This window comes from Arthroderma uncinatum (assembly GCF_011692745.1).
Source record: "Arthroderma uncinatum strain CBS 119779 chromosome Unknown scaffold3, whole genome shotgun sequence".
NCBI classification, from domain to species: domain Eukaryota; kingdom Fungi; phylum Ascomycota; class Eurotiomycetes; order Onygenales; family Arthrodermataceae; genus Arthroderma; species Arthroderma uncinatum.
In genome coordinates, this window is record NW_022983865.1 from 4,810,341 (window position 1) to 4,830,012 (window position 19,672).

A 19,672-nucleotide genomic window follows, 5' to 3' on the forward strand; every position below is an offset into this window, starting at 1 on the left:
GATATACCTAAAGAATAAATCGAGTCAATAGTACAAAATAGTACAAATAGTATTCCCATTGCGCCTGTCAGTAGATATGTACAACGACTCTCAAGTCCTGATATCAACTTCCGTCCCAAGACCCATCGAAACTGGGAGAAGTCCCTCCCCGCGGAATATTTCTATAATCCTTCTGTAGCCTGCACTTCTAAATGTCCTCCCTCGCATCTGTATCATGCGTCTTCCTCTGCAACAGAATGGTCAAGGTGCATGGGTAATGTATCAGTGATGGCCTTCCTCCTTGTGACCGTGGTGATCGTCGTTCAAGAAAGCGTACTCGTAGCCACAGTAGATGGCAAAGGCAACGGTCGCAATTCCCAGGCCGGGGAATCCAGTCTTAAATCGGTTCCATCTGGAGAATGGCCCTGTGTATCGCCATGCTTCACTGCAGACACCATCGTATTAGCATCCAATTGAACCTCCTAGCAATGCAGATATGACCGCCGGAACGAGCAGGGAGCAACGTACTTTCGCTTCCAGGGGTCTCGCTGTGCCCATACTGATGTAGACGAGGCCGCGGCCTTGAAGGTCTTCATGTCGAAGCCGGTCGGGTTTGGAGGCGCCATTGCTGCAGAGGGGCAAGGATAGGCGGCTGGAGCGCGAGTCGGGGTGGCTGGTCGCGGTATGATGCCCTCTGGCCGCGGGGACGATGCGTACGAACGCAGTGACGGTCAATTGAGCTGGTGCTGGCGAAGTTCACCGGTGATGCTGGCGGTCTCAAGTTCGTGGCCGTCGGCTTTCTCGACTTTCTCGACTTCGATGTTGTTTCTTTCCTGCTCTGGTGTGTAAGCTTCTAACCGGATGCGGCTAGGTCTTGGCGGACATCGCAGAATCCAGATGGACTTCAGATACTGAAAGCAATACTTGAATACTTCAACACAACATATCACCACAGGAGAGACAGGAGAGAATAAAGACAGGAGAGACAGAGACGCAAGGGAAGACAATTGCTACGTGGATACACGGACACCGTTGACTGGCGGTCCATCTGGCGCCAACGCACTCGCCCTCGCTACATCCTCATGCTCCCTTTGGCTTCACTCCCCCCCTCACGCCGTGATACATCTCGCGCCTCATAGCATCGATGCCGCCTCCGGTCAACCGCTACGGGCCCTCGGGCATGACGGGCCCGTTCCCTCACCTCCAGCAAGCACATCTCCAGCAGCAGTCCCAACACCACGCCGGCCACCCGCAGTCCGCCAGCGCAGGCCTCCCTCCGCCATCCCTAGGCGGACACCCCGGTTTTGGCCCCAGCAACCCTCAGTCGAGCATCAATCCCTTCAGCATACCGGGAGCTAACGGTATTGGGGTCACCGGCTTCCCCACAGCCGGGTCAGGCGCGGGAGTTCTTGGTGACGGGAGTGGTACCGGGCTCGCGAGCCATGCCGCCCAGATGGGGTTCGTAAGGGGTGCTCAGATGCAGCAGCAGCAACAGCAACAACAGCAGGCACAGCAGCAGCTTCAACAGCATCAGGTACAGCAGGCTCACTTGGGCCACGATGGCCGCTTGGCCATGGGCGGCAAGGATAGTGCGGTCAAGTCGAGGATACGCGATGTCTGGAAGCATAACCTTGCTCAAGAGATGGCCATGTTGCGGTCCCTGGTAGAGAAATACCCATATATCAGCATGGTGAGGCTGCCTTTTGTTTTAAAAAGGTACGAATTAAGTGAATTAACAGGCTATTTCTAGGACACTGAGTTTCCAGGAATCGTTGCCCGACCGATGGGCACCTTTACAACAAAAGCAGACTATCACTACCAAACCCTGAGGTGTAATGTCGATTTACTGAAGATGATACAACTTGGAATCACCCTTTTCTCTGAAGACGGCGAAGTCCCGCCGGTAACTGCCACACACGCGAACTCGGAAGCTTATAATGGCACCCTGGTACCTGCGCCATGCACATGGCAGTTTAACTTCAAATTCTCGCTCGAAAACGACATGTATGCACAAGAATCCACCAGCATGCTGGCAAAGGCCGGCATTGATTTTAACCTGCACGACAAGAACGGTATCGACCCCTTGGATTTCGGAGCCCTGCTCATGACCTCTGGCCTGGTCCTCCTCGATGACGTCCACTGGATTTCTTTCCACTCTGGGTACGATTTTGGATACCTGATGAAGATTATGCTCTGCAAACCCTTACCAGATGACGAGAAGGACTTCCACAAGCTCCTCAACATATTCTTCCCTTCCCTCTACGATATCAAATATCTCATGAAACACGCCGGGCGGAATCAAACTGCCAACGGTTCCCCCCTAACACACGCAGCAGCACAGATAATCGCGAATCTCGGCCAGAAATCAGGCCTACAAGACATTGCGGATGAGCTAGGCGTCAAACGAGTCGGCATAGCACACCAAGCCGGTTCGGATTCCCTGGTAACGGGCGAGATATTCTGGAAAATCAGACAGCTCGTATTCAACGGAGCTATCGACGGGTCTAAATATTCTGGCCAGATCTGGGGTCTCAATGGACAGATAGCCGCCATGCCTTTTTACCCTGGAAACCAACCCCATCAGACACCCGGACCTAACGGAGCAGTCATGTACTCGGCTGCAGGAACGCCCAGCACCCCCAACACCGGCCATGCAGCGTTGAACAGCCACCAAACACCGGGCCGCCAGACCGGCAGCATAACCCCAGGCACAGGGACCTATGGTAACTTCCATCCGCGGTCTTGAAACCTAAAGCAGAATTCAACCATAATATGAGGGATAGTCGCACAAACAATTAACAACTTAAACAAAAATTCCTTTATCCATACATTAGAAGTTGGAGGATGACGCTTTGTGTGCTCTACGACACGATATTCTTTTTCTCGGTGTTTGTTGCATTTTCAGCTTGTGGTGTTTGAGCTTGAACCCTTTTGTTTGTACAAGAGTGTCCTGGCGTTTGCAAAAAATGGGGTATTTACAAGGGGTCTTTTCTCTCCCATATGTCTCTTTTTTTTTTCGTCTTTTATACTGTTGTCGAGTGGGTTTGGGTTGTGGATTGGCTCGTATGTTTGGTAAACCGGGTTATATTTCTGCTTTGAGTCGCCCTGGCTCATGTTTATTGTTATTTAACGGACGGGATGTTGTTCACCAGTATCCTGGCATAGATGCGGCATGCACGAATTGACTACTTACCTTTGTAAATAGGCCGTACTTGAGCGAATGCCAGATATCCATCTACTTCTCGTCTTTCCATTCTTTTCTTCTTTTCTATATTGATATCTTACATAAGCTGCGGAACAAGCTTCCCAAAAGGGACTTCGGACTTCCTCTCCCAGAAGAGAAAAAACATCCTCTGCACAGTTACTTCTATTCTTCGTTATCCCTGCTAATAGCCCTTACACAAGTACTTTATAAGTATTCGATGGAATAAGACAGCTATCAGTGATGACTTTGGCGCAAACTATGGTACGCCAGCCTTGATATATGCTCGGTGGTATAAAGCTACGCGTCGGGTGTTCTACTTGAGTATATATACTTGGATATATATCACAGTCGTTACACGGCTATGGCTGTATCTGAATTCCCCAATTTCTTGGCCTCCCCGCATTGGAGGGGAGAATCTATATACATGTTATATATACAGTCTCCTAACCCCGTTGTCTGGCTCGCCTTTATATCCTATATTCACCTTACGGATAGAAACCTCAACCTTCGAGTGCCACTTCTACTCAGCTTTCCATCATGGTTCTCGAGCGACTCAAGCAGTTGGCTTGTCAGGTCGGTGTTTCTCATACCATATCACACCCGTTTGATCCGCTCTCTTCAACGGAGATCGATGCTGCAGTCGCCGTCATCCGCGAAGCCCATGGAGGCCCTCTCAAGTTCAATGCTGTTACCCTATGGGAGCCACGGAAGGCTCAGATGATGGCTTGGTTGGCTGATCCAGATCATGCTCCTAGACTACATAGAGCAGCAGATGTCGTTGCTATAGCCCCCGGTGGGAAGGTCTACGACGGCATAGTTGACCTGACAGATAATAAAATGGTCGAGTGGAACTTGATGGAAGGTGTCCAGCCGCTGATAACCATGGAAGACCTGCAATCTGTTGAGCATATGGCAAGAGTGGATGAAAATGTCATTAAACAGTGCGAGATTATAGGGATTCCGAGGGAAGATATGCACAAAGTCTACTGTGATCGTAAGTCCTAAAGAAGACTCACGCTCGATGGGAAATTCAGGGGTTTGCTGACATTGGAACTAGCATGGACAATTGGATACGACGAAAGATTCGGCAACAACGTTCGCCTCCAGCAAGCGTTCATGTATTACAGGCCGAATATTGATGACTGCCAGTATGCGTATCCGCTTGATTTTTGTCCTATTTTCAACCCAAATACCAAGGAGTTTGTTTACATCGATGTGCCACCGGTCCGTCGACCACTCAGCAAAGCACTGCCGCAGAACTATAACTCAGAAGATGTCCAGAAAGAGGGAGGATATCGAACCAATTTGAAACCTATTCATATCACACAACCTGAAGGCGTTTCATTCAAAGTCAATGGCCGTCATCTTGACTGGCAAAATTGGAACATCCACGTTGGTTTCAATTACCGCGAGGGGATCGTGCTTCATAACATTACTTTCAATGACAAGCGTACTATCAGACCGGTGTTTTACCGCCTTTCTCTTGCAGAGATGGTTGTACCGTATGGAAATCCAGAGCATCCCCATCAACGAAAGCACGCCTTTGATTTAGGGGAGTACGGGGGCGGATATATGACCAATAGCTTGAGTCTTGGCTGTGACTGTAAAGGGGCTATCCACTATATGGACGCAGCCTTCGTCAATGCTGCAGGCGCAAGCACCGTGATCAAGAACGCGATATGCATTCACGAAGAGGACGCCGGTACTCTATTTAAACATACGGATTTTAGGGATGACTCTACAATTGTCACCAGAGGCCAGAAACTAATTGTTTCTCATGTTTTCACGGCCGCCAACTATGAATATTGTGTGTACTGGATTTTCCACCTAGATGGTACTATTCAACTGGAAATCAAACTTACCGGAATCCTAAACACATATGCCATGAATGAAGGGGAGGATACCAACGGCTGGGGCACCGAGGTGTATTCCGGCGTCAACGCTCATAACCACCAGCATCTATTTTGCCTTCGCATAGATCCAAACATCGACGGGCCAAATAACACCGTCTTCCAGGTTGATGCTGTCCGCGGGCCGGGTGAAGTGGGAAGCTCAGATAATAAATATGGGAATGCCTTTTACGCAAAGAAGACAAAATATTCCACTCCGGCAGAGTCTATGGCGGGATACGATGGTGCATCGAGCCGTACCTGGGAAATAGCCAATACTAACAAATTGAACCAATATAGCAAGAAGCCTGTAAGTTATAAACTGGTTAGTAGAGAAATACCTTCTCTTCTTCCAAGGGACGGGGGTCTGGTTTGGAAACGGGCCGGATTTGCTAGACATGCTATCCATGTGACTAAATGTAAGTTGCATTCATGGGAAAACCCCATTGCATATTTATGCGATATCCTGATCGATTATCTGTTTTAGACTCCGATGATCAGATTTATCCTGCAGGCCGGCATGTTCCTCAAACCTCGGGTGAACCCTCTCACGGCCTTCCAGCATGGGTGTCAGATACAGCGAATGAATCAATTGACAATACTGACATCGTGGTTTGGCATACATTTGGAATAACCCACTTCCCGTCTCCGGAGGACTTCCCAATCATGCCCGCTGAGCCAATTTCATTGTTGCTACGGCCTCGAAATTTCTTTGACCGTAACCCGGCTTTGGATGTAAAACCGAGCTTCGCGTTAACTCCGAGCCAGGTACATCAGGGGTCAGGCCGGCCTAGTGAAAGAGTGGCTGCGGACGGGTCTAGTAAGTCTGTCTAGGTTATAGGGCATTTTATTTTATTTTTTAGTTAGGGCTTTACCTCTTTTTGTGTATCTACAGCTTTAGCGGAGTACTTGCCCTACATAAGGTAGTATGCGATTGTTGCAATAAATGTATGAAATTGAAACAGATGTGGTAGCAAGATGATGAATACAATACACGAAGGTATAATCCTCCTGCCAAATCAGAATCTATGCCTTCTTAACCCGGCTAGCTAGCGTACAATCGTTGCATCGACAACTCATCCTACTTCTTTTGAGCCGCGAATCCCATTCTTGGGCCATCATGGTCAAATATGACGAACTGGCTCTTCAGGAATGCCCCTCCTAGGATAGCAGGCGGGCTAACTAGGGATTGGAGAGAGCCGAAACACGTGTTAGTTCCTGGTAATGGAGCATATTTGATGTGTTCTCCGGGAACGACAGCTTTATATTCGTTGATATGGATGGCAAAGTCTGGAAGCGTGGTGTTGCATGGAAATGTCCAGCCTCCACTCTTACGATCATATGCCGTAGCTGGAACCGTAGAATAGTATTGTTCGGTTATTTTTTTGGGAAGGAGCATGAATGTAGTCCCAGTGTCTGCATAATATTAGTACCTTGATCTAGAACGAAGATGAAGTTAACATACCAACAATTGCTTTAAAGCTATGAGTTGAATTATCGATATCCCCAGTTGCGAAGCCGTTAAAAGTGGTTTCCCACCAACCTTTTGAACTATCAACTGGTAGGTAGGTGGGCGTTCCAACATGCTTGTCTTGATCGATGAAGCCAAAATCGTAGAAACCAGGAGCTTGATGTTTCAGACAAGCGGTAAATATGGGCTTGGATAAGCTCTGCTTGATATTATCAAACCAAGTTCTTTGCTTTTTGGGTAAGACTGCAGGATTACGAATGTTAATGGCAACCTTATCTGATATAAGCGAGATATCAGCGACTTACCTTGGTTACGTTTGTCGAATCCGAATCCCAGAATTCCATCTGTCGTTTGCTGATCTGCGAACTCATAGCTCACCCAGGTTGCAGCCTGCACTGCCTGGGAGGAGACTTCCAAGCCGGGAAGACTAACCTTGTCCTGGAACACGTTGCCTGCTGCCCCAGTTCCGTCGCCGTACTTCAACTCCCAAGTGTGTTTTTGGAGTTTCGTGCCAGTTAAGTCTGGGTGGTAGATGCGATGATTTCGGCGCGACCGCTCTGGAAGTTGGGATGAAAAAACCCAACTAAAGAAAGCTCAACTTTATCAGCCACGGAGATACCACGCATCATCAAGTAGTGCTTAATGGGATGGAAGTTTTGCAGTCGGTAATCCTCACAAATCAGCAGAACCGGTATCGATATCAACGAGGACTGTGTCGTTTCCGACTGTGATTTCATTAACAAATTCGGCGTCATAGTCAGAGGGCGTGACCTTGACGGATCCGCCATCCTTCTTGTTCTCGTAAATAGCTATACGGGAGACTGCTGCCTTATATTCGGGTGGTAGTGGCCTGTGATGCTTCCTGAGCACCGTCCATAAATCCTTAGGCGGCCAACGGTTTTTGTTAGAGTATAAGGCCGTTTGTTGAATTGTAAAGTGGCCAGCAGTTGCACGTTTCTCAGTAGGGATGGCCTCAGTAAAGATAGCCAAAGTGGTGGCCAACGCAACGATATAAGAGAAGAACCCCATTGCTAATTACAACGAAAAGTAAAAGTAATGATATGCTCACACAACGAATGACATATAGTGGGTTAACTCAAGTTGGCGGGTGGAAGCGTAGATTTCCATCCTTTATATTTGTTCCTTGGTTATCATAAGAGAGAGGTATAAATAAGAATAAAAGCAGGGGTGGTATTCTAGTCGGCACACCGCTCCCGAAAAATCTCCTACCAAACATTTAATGCAAGTCTGAGAATCACCTTAATCGCGCTATATGAAACGTGACTATTGTTGACTTGGTTGGTAGTTTGGAGACGCCCAACACAGCACAGAGACAAACGCAGCCTTCTAGGGTTTGGTCTCGGAGGGTGGCGTGACATGCATGGCAATCAAATTCGGGGGCCGCATTGCGACAAGCGATCAGTCGGACGATCAGCCGTCATATAGGAGTGAAATGAGCGACAGTTGGACTTATCGCATCAAACATGTCATTGGTCGCCTATTGGGAATAAGGGTAGAACATGTCAGGGGGTGTATCTCTAGTTCAATCTTTTAGACGTCTAGGGCAGTGATAATTGACACCGTATCAAGTACTCCGTAACGAACTCACTAGATGATGACTATTCCCGCCATCGTGAGAGTCCGAAAATAAAAGTTTGTGCGACTAGGAGAACAAAGAAAGATGAGAACACATCTCGACATTAAAGACCTAATATCTCATTCAGCAGCCTTTTCATTTATAGAATAGGGGCTATAATGTTAGACCACCTACGATGAAGCCCTTGGATATACACTCATTGCTACTTGGACAGACGTTTCAGGACGGAATATCACAGTCACGTGAAAACTAAAAGAACACGATTGCTAAGTACATTACTAAGCTAACTAGCTCTTAGCCTATATAGCTAAATTTAACGACATCTAGCACTTACATACTTAGATGGCTTTGAATATGAACCTCAGCTTACTCCTCTGATACCATAGCTCTGCCTTACTTCTGCCCAGCCATTATCTTATTCTCTAGCTATGTAAAGCTGTGAGCTGTTCATTTATTCCACCAACTGCTGCAATGGTGCCAGTGTGCCCATTCTCACTGCACGAGAATAAAGCACTTTTATTACTCCGTTCCTCAAGGAATATAAATATGCTCGTGACTTCCCGCACTTCACCTGGCCTGGGTATGCAGGCGAAGGCACGATTAATGGCACTAGCAGGGGCCCCTGGTTCTACCAACACGTAAATGCTGACCCGGACCTGTCCTAAAGCGAAAGAAGATCTGGCGGCCAAAGAAGGAGATTGGAAGAGAAAAAGGAGAATCAAGGGGGTAAGGGCAGTGGACTTACGATTCAGTGAGGTACTTCCTGTTCAATTTCGTCAGGGGCTTCTGGTAGCATGGGAATTTATCCACCATGATATAGAATGATATATAATGAGTCATTATGACTGGCTAGAGAACAGCCTGGGGTTGGTTGATAAACTCAGCAACAGGGACAAAACAATGCTTAACTCTCCTTGTTCCCCATTGTTTTGTCTCAGCCTTCTGGAGCTCCAACGATCGTCCGCACCGTTGAAACCCTACATCCTCGAGATATAGATTTATATTTCTTGAGAGTCATATGGTCAAAATGTCAGATCAAGGCGCGGGCACCTCCTCTCCACCTATTCCTCCTCTCCACCTATTCTGCCTAGTCTGCAATTAGACGAGCATGAGAAAGAGATTCTCAAGCGCCAAATACATACCCCAGAGCCGCGGATGAGTCGCTTGGAACTTTTATATACTTGTGCAACAACCTCCGACCTACTTCTCCTAGTCATCAGTTCAATTGCGGCAATAATTGGAGGGGCCATTCAACCAATATCTTTCGTGAGCTACCTCCCTGACATACATTAAATCCCCCAAACTCATTTCCGTCATACAGCTCTTTCTAGGAGGCTTGGCCCAGGCATTCAAGGACTTCTTTTTAGAAACGGCTCCAGGCTCTCATCTCTTATCCCTAGTAGCAAAATTTGCTCTGTACTATGTATACATAGCCATTGGACAGTTCTTTTCGACGTATATCTCTACAGCTGGGTTCATGATAGCAGGGGAAAAGATAACCCAACGACTCCGTGAAAAATACCTCGCCGCTATCCTCCGTCAAAATATAGCATTCTTCGACGTCCTGGGAGCGGGAGAAATAACAACAAGAATTACCGCTGATACAAATCTTATCCAAGATGCTTTAACGGGCAAACTTTCCCTGACGTTATACTCCTGTGCCTGTTTTGGAACGGCTTTCATCATTTGTTTCGTGAAAAGCTGGCGCATGGCTCTCATTCTGATATCTGCAATTGTGGCAGAGGTTGGACCCATGAGTATATGTTCTGCTTTTATGGTCAAGTATACCAAGATGTCTTTATCAGCATATGCAGACGGATCGACAGTTGCCGAGGAGGCCATCAGTTCAATCAGGCACGTTACTGCATTTGGGATCCAAGACAAGCTGGCCGATAGATATCAGAAATTTCTTACCAAGGCAGAGAGCTCTGGTCTCAGGAGTCGCATTGCTCTTGCAGCCATGATGGCCATTATGAACTGTGTTATATTCTGGACCTACGGACTGACATTCTGGCAAGGCTCACGTTACCTTGTTATAGGGGATATCGACTTAGGAGCTATTATAACCATTCTCCTTGCTACACTGACTGGAGCGTTCACGTTTGGTAACATAGCACCCAATTTCCAAGCGTTTGCAACTGGCATGGCAGGAACAGAAAAAATTCTTGCCACAGTGTCCAGGAAGTCGCCGCTAGATCCATCTTTCTCTGCGGGAGACAAGCTACAAGCTGTGTCTGGAGCAATCGAATTCAAGAACATTCGCCATGTTTACCCTTCTAGACCAGACGTATTGACTTTAAATGGGATAAATCTTCTATTCCCAGGAGGAAAGACAACGGCAATCGTTGGTGCTTCTGGATGTGGGAAAAGTACGATAGCAGGTTTGATTGAAAGGTTTTACGAGCCAATAAGTGGTGAAATATGTAAGTATCCTTCCTGTGAAAGGTTGACTACGCTGATGATCGCAAAACAGTACTCGATGGTCACGATATCACGTCTCTAAATTTGCAATGGCTACGTCAACAAGTGGCGATAGTCACTCAGCAGCCCACACTCTTCTCCACAACTATATTTGAAAACATCAGATTTGGTCTGATGGGTACTGAGCACGAAAATTCCCCTCTTAGAGAGGTATAAGAACTTGTCTTTGACGCTGCCAAGAAAGCGAACTGTTTTGAATTCATTTCTGCACTACCAGACGGATTCCACACGACTGTTGGAGGAAGGGGCTCATTACTATCGGGTGGACAAAAGCAGCGAGTTGCCATTGCACGGGCTATCATTAGCAATCCGAAGGTCTTGCTGCTCGATGAGGCTACTTCAGCTCTAGATGCCCAGGCCGAGCGGCTGGTACAGGCTGCCCTTGATGTTGCAGCTGAAGGGCGGACAACGATTGCAATTAGTCACCGGTATGTGTTTACTTAGACTTAGAGACACAAGCTAATTCCGATTCAGACTCTCTACAATCACAGCGGCAGCGAACATTATTGTCATGTCTCACGGACGTGTTGTTGAGCAAGGAACTCACAACGAGCTACTTGAGAAACGATCGACATATTACCACTTGGTGGAGAAGCAACGCCTGTCGACCGAAAGAAGTATCGTTATCAGTGAAGCAAAGTCTGATCTCGATAGAGGTGCCGAGCTGCCTGATGTTAAAGATGATTGTAAAGAGTCCGATGTGTATCCGCACGAGATTAGGCCATACCGTGGAGATGGCGAGAGAGCTTCCGAGGGGGAAGCTGGTTACTTCAAATATTCCTTATGGGAGTTGATCAAGTTTGTCGCCAACTTCAACAGCGAAGAAACTCTTATCATGGTTTCAGGTCTATTTTGGTCAATCGTCACAGGCGCCGGAAATCCCACGTAGGACTTTATTCCCACGCTTTGTGCAGAATATTGATGCTGACCTTCCCCCCTAGGCAGGCCGTATTCTACGGCAAGACAATCTCGGCAATGTCGTTGCCCCATTCTATGTATGGAGACTTACGCCATGAGGTAAACTTTTGGAGTCTGATGTATCTGATGCTAGGAGGTACTGCATTCTTAGGCTGGGGAGCATCGGGACTCTGTTTCGCCTACTGCTCTGAGCGCCTGATCCATCGTGCCAGAGATCGTTCTTTCCGAGCAATGCTCCATCAGGATATCTCCATGTTTGACAAATCTGAGTTTTCAGCCGGAGCTCTTACAAGTTCACTATCAACCGATGCCACCAACCTTGCTGGGATGAGCGGTGTGACATTAGGCTCAATCCTTATTGTCTCAACCACTCTGGTTGCCGGTGTAGCCCTATCGATTGCGGTAGGATGGAAGCTGGGACTAGTTTGTGCAGCAACTATTCCAATTGTTCTTACTTGTGGTCTCGTCCGACTCAAAATCCTCGGGGAACTAGCTCGAAAGTCGGAGGCGGCATATAAAGCTTCGGCAACTTATGCGTGTGAAGCAAGTTCTGCCATTACAACAGTTGCGTCACTCGGTCTCGAAAGTTATGTCAAGGAACACTATCATAACATATTGGAAGCCCAACGACAAAAATCGGTTATTTCCATACTAAAGTCATCAACGCTGTATGCAGCCTCCCATTCGGCCAACTTTTTATGCATATCCTTGGCTTTCTGGTATGGAGGAACTCTCATCGTGTACGAGGGCTATTCTGTGTTGCAGTTCTTCATCTGTTATGCAGCTGTTATAGCAGGCGCATTCAGTGCAGGAGCCATATTCTCATTCGCACCAGATATGAGTAAATCTCGCCAGGCGGTTCAGGGTATCAAAACGCTGTTAGACCGACCTGTCAACATCGATGCACGTCAAGGAACTGGCGAAATTTTAACGAGAATATATGGTAGTTTGGAGATGCGCAATATCTATTTCCGATACCCTAATAGACCGGAGAAGACAGTTATTGCCGGCCTCAGCTTGAGTGTCCAACCGGGACAATATATAGGTCTTGTGGGAGTCAGTGGATGCGGGAAGAGCACCATCATAGCTTTGCTGGAGCGGTTCTTTGACCCTGAAGGTGGGCAGATACTGGTAGATGGCAAAGATATTTCTAAGTTGAATATCAAGAACTACAGGAGTCACCTGGCTCTGGTTAGTCAAGAGCCGACGCTATATCAGGGAACAATAAGGGAGAATATCACCATGGGAACCAACGACGAGGATGTTTCTGAGGAGAAAATTACCAAAACATGCAAGGATGCTAATATTTACGACTTCATCCAATCTCTACCGTAAGCCCTCCCCTTCCCCTTCTCTGGTCCGTTTTATATATTTTTCTAGTTGCATTTAAATGGTCACCTACTAACGCTCAACTCAGCGACGGCTTCTCCACGGTCATTGGAGTCAGGGGATGCATGCTCTCCGGCGGGCAGCAGCAACGAATAGCCATTGCGAGGGCGCTTCTTCGCAATCCCCGTATCCTCCTCCTAGACGAGGCAACTTCCGCGCTTGATTCTGAGTCTGAGAAGATCGTCCAGGATGCTCTGAATGCGGCGGCTCATGGCCGAACGACGGTTGCTGTTGCACACCGGATAAGCACAGTGCAGAACGCCGACTGTATTTATGGTAAGAAACAAATCTCGATCCCAAGTTGCAAATATAGAGATTAACTTGTGCGTGTAGTATTGCATGAAGGTAATGTTGTGGAACAGGGGACGCACCAAGAGTTGATGGAGCTGGGAGGGAGGTATTTTGAATTGGTGAAGCTGCAGAGCTTAGAGAGGACAGACTAGCGACCATACATTACAATAATTGAATGTTGCTATGTACTCTCGTGGGTATTAAAACAAAATTAGTTAATCATAAGATAAAGTAGCGTTATGATCAGGTATATCTTTTCTGCGGCTTCCTCGTGGAGTTAGAGTGTGGTCCGTGCCTTCCTTCTAGAAACCCAAAATAGACCATACCAAAACGGGACTAGCGCTAGGGGTAAGAAGAACAGGCTGGTCTGAAGTCTGAAGTCATCAAAATCGCGGCTTCAAGACCAGCAGCATCTACTACTCGATCTCCGGCTTGCTTCTGTCGACCATATCTGGCTCGGAAAACGACTAGGCAGCAGCACTCTGGTTTCTTATAAATGTCCGTCAGTATAGTTGCACCTCTTCTCTTTTGTTGCGCTAGATTCACTGACAATCGACGCTCACAGCAGTACTGAAAAAGGAGACTGTAGCATCGCATCCCGGTTTCTCATCTGTTGGACAGACTATAACCTGTCTCTGATCCCGGATAATTTGTTTATATTCCACCATGGCTTCAGACGCAGAGACCTTCGTCGAATACCCGCTACACATCGACCCAACCTCCAAAGCAATCTCAGCCCCTACAGCGTCCTCGACAGAACTTGATGCCGAACTTGAAGCGCTAAACCAAACCCACCGCGCTCTTCTCAATCTTGATCCCCCAAATGTGCCTCCTCCACCACGACCTGTGAATCCTAAACGAAGCGCACAAATAGGGAAACTTCGCGATACAGCAAACGCCGCATACCGAAAGGCAGCCTTCGGGGAGGCCACTAAACTATATACTCACGCAATTGATATGGCGCTTGCACGACCACCGTGGGAGCCCGTAGGACTAATGCGCGAGGAGCTATCTGCACTGTATGCCAACAGGGCTCAGGCTTATATGCAACAGCAACTCTGGGCCGAGGGGTGGGTTGATGCTCAGCTCAGTACCGAGTGTAACGAGCAAGGGAACGGTAAAGCTTGGTGGCGCGGTGGGAAGTGTTTGGTTGAGATGGGGAGGTGGGATGAAGCCCAGAAGTGGGTTGCTAAGGCCCTGGAAATGGAAGGCGATGGGGAGGTTGCGAAAGAGCTGAATGCATTGATGGTCGATATTCACACTGGACTAGGAAAACGACTCTAAATGACCCCTTCATTTTTACGATACCTGATTTTTTATCTATCTATCTTTTTATATTGAACCCTTCAACCTGTATATGCTTGCATTTATCTTGGCGTTGTTCCCGTATCTACGGTGTACTGTACAGCAATTGAATGGTGAATTGGCTAGAGGTTCCCAATTACTCTATTCATAGAGAATCTATAGCTGTCGCTACCGATCGTTCATATACATGCGATGTGTGGAGATGATACCTAAAATCAATTTCTCGGACTCCTGTACCTATATAATAAATAGATGACACGACCGCACCGCATCCCAACTCCAGCCCTTGGTCAAAGAAAACGAGACTGAAGCAAATGAGCACAAACCCGATAGCTTCCACCATCAGATACGCCAATCGATATATAATCGAGACATGCAAAATGTAAAAAAGACAGAAATGCAAGGAAAACCAGACAAAGGTGAGAGTTGATATACAAATGCATAGGACGCAATGAAAGTTGAGTGTCAAAGGGAATGATTGACATAGAAAGGAAAGGACAGGGAGGTAATAACTCGCTTAACAAATGAACTTATAGCAAAAAGGACTGTGATAAGAAGAAACATGATATCATGTTTTCATTCTATTAGGATGAAGGGGTTTCATCTTCTAGAGAAGCCTGGCGGTTTTGTTTCCGCTTCTCGACAACTCTCTGCAAGGTCTCAAGGCGTTCTTGTGTAACTCGAATGGCATTTTCGGCCTCGCGTTCCGACATTCTCTCCCGATGTAACCGGTTTTCAAATTCTTTTTCGGTACGACCACGGTTGGATTGCCGTTGTTTGCCAGTTCCGGAATGGACGTCGTCGACAACAGGAAAGGCGAGCCCGTCTAGCCCTACTCTCTCCTCTAGCCAGTCCCACAGTTCATTCTCCTCTCTCTGCCAGAGCTCCTCTAACGCAATCAGACGCTCTGGGGCAGAGCGCGACGAAAGCCCGACTCCAGGGGCTCGATGAGGTAGAACGGAAGTACGCAACCACATGGTAACTAGCAGGAACAAGAGAACACCGATTGTCATGTTGCTGCTCCAGAGTGGTTGTATCAGGTCAACTATCGGAGCAAACGGGCTATAAAGTGACGACAAAATCCCTTGGTTTGCAGCTTGGGACTTCGTGGCCTCGAGGGCAGCTTGTTCCTTCGCAGCCACTGCAAGTTCGGCTGCCATGCGGATGCGCCTGCCTTTACCTTTCGGGCCACCTTTTACTCCAGGGCCACGAGCTGCAACAGCGGCTCTGACTGCCTTAACCAGATCATTACCGAAACCCAGTTGGCCATCGTTGGCGCCCTTTTCAATTGGACCTAGTAACATGTTAATAAAAAGCTAACAAAGCTGGAAAATGGGACAGTCTGGTACACACCTTTAATCCAACTCTTGCCAGTCCACTCTACATTGCAAGACATAACTAGTCTAGTGGCATTAGAGGGAGCCCAGGTCAGGAGATATTTAGTTTTCACCGAGAAGACATTGCCGCTTGGTACATCAGGTGTTTGGGTCGTGAGAGTGACAAGAATAGCTTTGTCAAAGTCGAGGAGGTCAAGTTGTTCCGAACTAATGCATCTTGTTTGTTTGGGTCCAATCGCTCCATTTAACGGTTTGATATAGTTGTATGATCGGGTTTTGTTATCGTTAGTGAGGCCCTTTTTATCATCTTCAAATTGAAGATCGGTCACTTTCTGGAACTCAAGCAAAAATTTGGACATGAATGCCCCAGAAGGAGCACCGAAGACCAACGAGTACACCTGGCCTAGTGGGGCAGGGATGATTTCATCTTTGATCAATTTCTCGTAGCGTCCAGATGGGTCATTGTATTCCGTAGGTGCATGAGTTTTGGGTCCAGGGAACTCTGCGCTAGAGCTAGCTCCATTTTCACCTGATTTCACTTCATCAGTTGGACCAGTAGGCTGGGTCGCTCCCGCAGCCGATAATGGGGTAGTAGAAGACTTTCGTGGCAGACGTTGTGCTTGATCTGGCTGTTCACTGCCAGCGACACTATCATCAACGCTCCCATCAGGGTCGATTGCAGCACCATCTTCATCTTCATCGTACACTTCATCGTCATCTTCTGAGTTCGAGGCGCTCTCATCGTAAGCGTCATCCGCCTTCTCTGTTTTATCGCCAGTCCCCTGGTCGATGTGGGTTCCATTAATCGAGCTTTTGAGCGTTGGATGGTTAATTTTCCAAATATTGATTATCAAGTCGTAAGTTGCATCTCGGCTGAGTAAACTCCGGAAGGTATGGCGTGCATGCAAGGACTGAATGGCAATCGCATTTGGGAAGACCATGGCAGTTGATTCTTTTTCTATAGCAATGACCTCGTCGAAGCCGATTACCAAGGTTGTCACCCAGCCTAATATGTTACTGGAAAAACAGATATGGCCTTCCGAGATATATAGTCGACCAGCTAGAATAATTTCCCTCTGCAGCGCGCAACTGTAGTCCTCAATAAGGTAGTCATCTTCTGGAACGCTGCGGAATAATTGATGGAAATCACGGTTTCGTTTCTTACTGGCGACCGCAAAGCCTGTGAGGCGAGGTACGCTAGTATTCCTCGCTGCTAGATTTGCTCCAAGTGCACCTCCGTTTGTAGCACCTAGCGTATTGGTAGTTGCTGCAGAAGACCCGCGGGTCCTGCGAGCACGACGGCTTTTCAAACTACCATTCTGTTTAAGGCTTTCCGCATTTTCACTATGAACACTGCCGCCGGGCGGGGTATTCTCGCCAGCATTATCTCGTATCAAAGAGCCTAATGCATTCTGGGGTTGGGCCTGCGGCTGGGCCTCTGGGTGTATGCCATCAACTGTAACGATAGGGGTTGGCGGGGCATTTCCATAAGCCATTGAAACAGCTCGGGCAGCTCGTACGTCTTCCATACGTGCTGAAAGTTCATCACGCTGGGAGACAGTTTTCGCGCGAGGACGTGCCACCACATCAAGCCTCTTACCTTCATTATTATCCGCAGTGGTTCCCGCAGTGCTTTCAGGTGGCTCTAGCCCGAGATGGCTAAAATCCAAGTCTCCCTTACCAAGAGTATTTACTGCCGGCTCCTTTTTTCTGTCTTCTGGGACTGCATTTTCATCACCCTCGCGGGATGTCTCTTGTGCGTCATTGCCGACGTTCTCCCGCTTTTCCCCGTCGGTTTGATCTGGAGTATTCCTGCTCTTAACCTGGGGGTTCAGGCTGCTACTTAGCGTGGTGGCAGCATTTTGGGCAGCAGAGACCATAGACGAAAAGAACCCGGTTCCAAACTGCGAGGTTGATGTCCTCCCTTGGGATTTGTTCTCCTCTATTGCTGGAGTAAGCGGGGGAACCGTCGAGCTGGATAGTTTACTTGGCTGATGGGCCGCAGATGCTGACCGTACTCGACGGTGGGATATCATATTTCCGGAAGGACTAACAACGATATTGGATGTGGAAGGGTCATTCTCAGTGGACTCCGGAGAATTGACGATGTCTGTCAGGGGGAAGTGCTGGGAGTTGAATCGGTGGTTTGTCGGAGTAGGAGGGGTGAGTGTCGTCACGATATCGGGTTGGTTTCTCAAAGGGGGCGGCGTCTTGGGAGCCTCGTCCAATGGGGTATTTTTTCCAGCTCTTTGACGACCAGCATCAAGGGGAGGTTGAGCTTGAGCATTTGGGGGAGGCAGCTGGGGGGCAGTCTGTAAGGGCGGGGGTGCCCTCCTTGACGGAAGGCTTGCAATTCCATCAGTAGACGCATTTCCATCATTGTTCCCAGGCAGCTTCCCAGAACTTCTATCAGGACTGGTGTCATTGCTCTTGTTCGTTATGCGGTGGGTAAATGCTTCTTTCAGCTTTCGGCTAGTCGACGAGCTTATTGAACCCCTGCCTGAGTTGGAGCCTGCAGCAATCCCTAATGCAGTTGCATTCCTAGACGGGCCTTTAAAGCTGTCCAAGCTGATTTCCGAAGTAGTGTTAGAGCGTCCTCCGATATTGCTATCATGATCGTCTTTATATACGCCAAGGTCGGGTGTAGATGCAGTTGGATCACCGCGAGAATTACGACTTCCCACAGTCGAGTGGCTGTTAAATACATCCATTAGCATTAGAACGAGAGAAAAACAAGCCGATATTGTAACCGGAGACTTACATATCGGATTCTGAGCCATCTGAGACATGATTGCTCTCCGGGTTTGTCATGGATCTACGGCGTTGGCCGTTTATCTCTACCGAGGGCAAGGAGGCCTTTGATTCCCCCTCTTGCCAGTCGTATCCTTCCACCTGCTCCGTGTCTTTGTTCAGAGATGTTGCAGACTCGACCTTCTTTCGGTGGCGTCGTCTGGCCCCCGGTATCAGCTTCGAAATCCCGGAGGGAGCATCACTATGTCCGGAGGCAGCACTGCTCGTGGTCGGCCGTGAATCCTCCGATTTCGAGTCAATGGTCGAACTCCTGTTCCTCTGGTCGGTTTCGGGGGTGTCCGGCTTTGCCAGTGCTGTCCGGCTGCGATTCTGCATTGTGAATACCTTCCTCAGGCCGTTCGGGGAGGCCGTGGCGGGTGTGGGATCACCATGGTTCTCCATGAGCGACAGAGCGGCATTCGCTGCTATATTCTCGTCGAGGAAGAGTGCAGATTCACTCCAGCAGAGATATCTATCCCGATAACTGAATTGTAAGACGGATCCGTAGCCTGGTAAGACAAGGCTGGTGGGTGGGCGAATATGACCGGGGTTGGCGTCTGATATGGGATCAGGTTGCAGCGAAAGTCAAGGTGGTAGCAGTAGTAGTAACTGAAGCCAGCTTCATTTCACACCAGACGAGCCCTGCCAGAGCTGCCAGAGACCGGAGTAGGAGAAGCAGCTGGATTCCTCCTCGAGACCAAGCACATCTGCTTTGTTATCGACGGACGGCGAGTTGACGTTGCTGTGAAGGGCGAAACGACGCCGCGTTGTGAAAGTCGAAGGAGGAGGAGGCCCGCCAAGCTCCGCGGCCAGGCTGGAGGTACCACTACTTGTGCACCACGCATTAATAGGAGAGAGCCGAGGTAGCGGTACCTGGCCACCGCCTGGCCCTCCAAAACCTCCATGGTTGACATCATCGTCCGTTTTACCAGCATCGCATCTTGCAACGGCCGTCTGATATACGCCGAGTACTTGCGCAGTACCTGGACAGGACGTCTTCTGCTGCATACGACCGGGTCA

General features: G+C 48.3%; 7 protein-coding genes across 7 annotated transcripts; 4 read left to right on the plus strand and 3 right to left on the minus strand.

Moving 5' to 3' along the window:
- Positions 1-261: 261 nt before the first annotated feature.
- GIQ15_05226 (uncharacterized protein) lies at positions 262-605 on the minus strand (the record flags this gene model as incomplete). The annotated part of the gene is made up of 2 exons (XM_033552643.1): positions 262-424; positions 508-605. The coding sequence occupies 2 exons, from the start codon at positions 603-605 to the stop codon at positions 262-264; spliced, it is 261 nt and encodes an 86-aa protein (XP_033406373.1).
- Positions 606-1,123: 518 nt separating this feature from the next.
- Positions 1,124-2,725, plus strand: GIQ15_05227 (CCR4-NOT transcription complex subunit 7; the record flags this gene model as incomplete). Its single annotated transcript, XM_033552644.1, has 2 exons — positions 1,124-1,669; positions 1,730-2,725. 2 exons carry the CDS (start codon positions 1,124-1,126, stop codon positions 2,723-2,725), a joined length of 1,542 nt encoding a protein of 513 aa, XP_033406374.1.
- A 996-nt stretch (positions 2,726-3,721) lies between these two features.
- Positions 3,722-5,486, plus strand: GIQ15_05228 (uncharacterized protein; the record flags this gene model as incomplete). Its single annotated transcript, XM_033552645.1, has 3 exons — positions 3,722-4,178; positions 4,242-5,330; positions 5,407-5,486. The coding sequence occupies 3 exons, from the start codon at positions 3,722-3,724 to the stop codon at positions 5,484-5,486; spliced, it is 1,626 nt and encodes a 541-aa protein (XP_033406375.1).
- Positions 5,487-6,154: 668 nt separating this feature from the next.
- Positions 6,155-7,573, minus strand: GIQ15_05229 (aspergillopepsin A; the record flags this gene model as incomplete). Its single annotated transcript, XM_033552646.1, has 4 exons — positions 6,155-6,489; positions 6,539-6,787; positions 6,850-7,127; positions 7,221-7,573. The coding sequence occupies 4 exons, from the start codon at positions 7,571-7,573 to the stop codon at positions 6,155-6,157; spliced, it is 1,215 nt and encodes a 404-aa protein (XP_033406376.1).
- A 2,360-nt stretch (positions 7,574-9,933) lies between these two features.
- Positions 9,934-13,372, plus strand: GIQ15_05230 (uncharacterized protein; the record flags this gene model as incomplete). The annotated part of the gene is made up of 7 exons (XM_033552647.1): positions 9,934-10,564; positions 10,615-10,740; positions 10,840-11,050; positions 11,097-11,507; positions 11,564-12,871; positions 12,958-13,205; positions 13,263-13,372. 7 exons carry the CDS (start codon positions 9,934-9,936, stop codon positions 13,370-13,372), a joined length of 3,045 nt encoding a protein of 1,014 aa, XP_033406377.1.
- Positions 13,373-13,886: 514 nt separating this feature from the next.
- On the plus strand, positions 13,887-14,504 carry GIQ15_05231 (translocation protein sec72; the record flags this gene model as incomplete). The annotated part of the gene is made up of 1 exon (XM_033552648.1): positions 13,887-14,504. One exon carries the CDS (start codon positions 13,887-13,889, stop codon positions 14,502-14,504), a length of 618 nt encoding a protein of 205 aa, XP_033406378.1.
- A 605-nt stretch (positions 14,505-15,109) lies between these two features.
- GIQ15_05232 (GRAM domain-containing protein YSP2) lies at positions 15,110-19,660 on the minus strand (the record flags this gene model as incomplete). Its single annotated transcript, XM_033552649.1, has 4 exons — positions 15,110-15,819; positions 15,879-18,556; positions 18,624-19,209; positions 19,285-19,660. 4 exons carry the CDS (start codon positions 19,658-19,660, stop codon positions 15,110-15,112), a joined length of 4,350 nt encoding a protein of 1,449 aa, XP_033406379.1.
- Between the last annotated feature and the right edge of the window lie 12 nt (positions 19,661-19,672).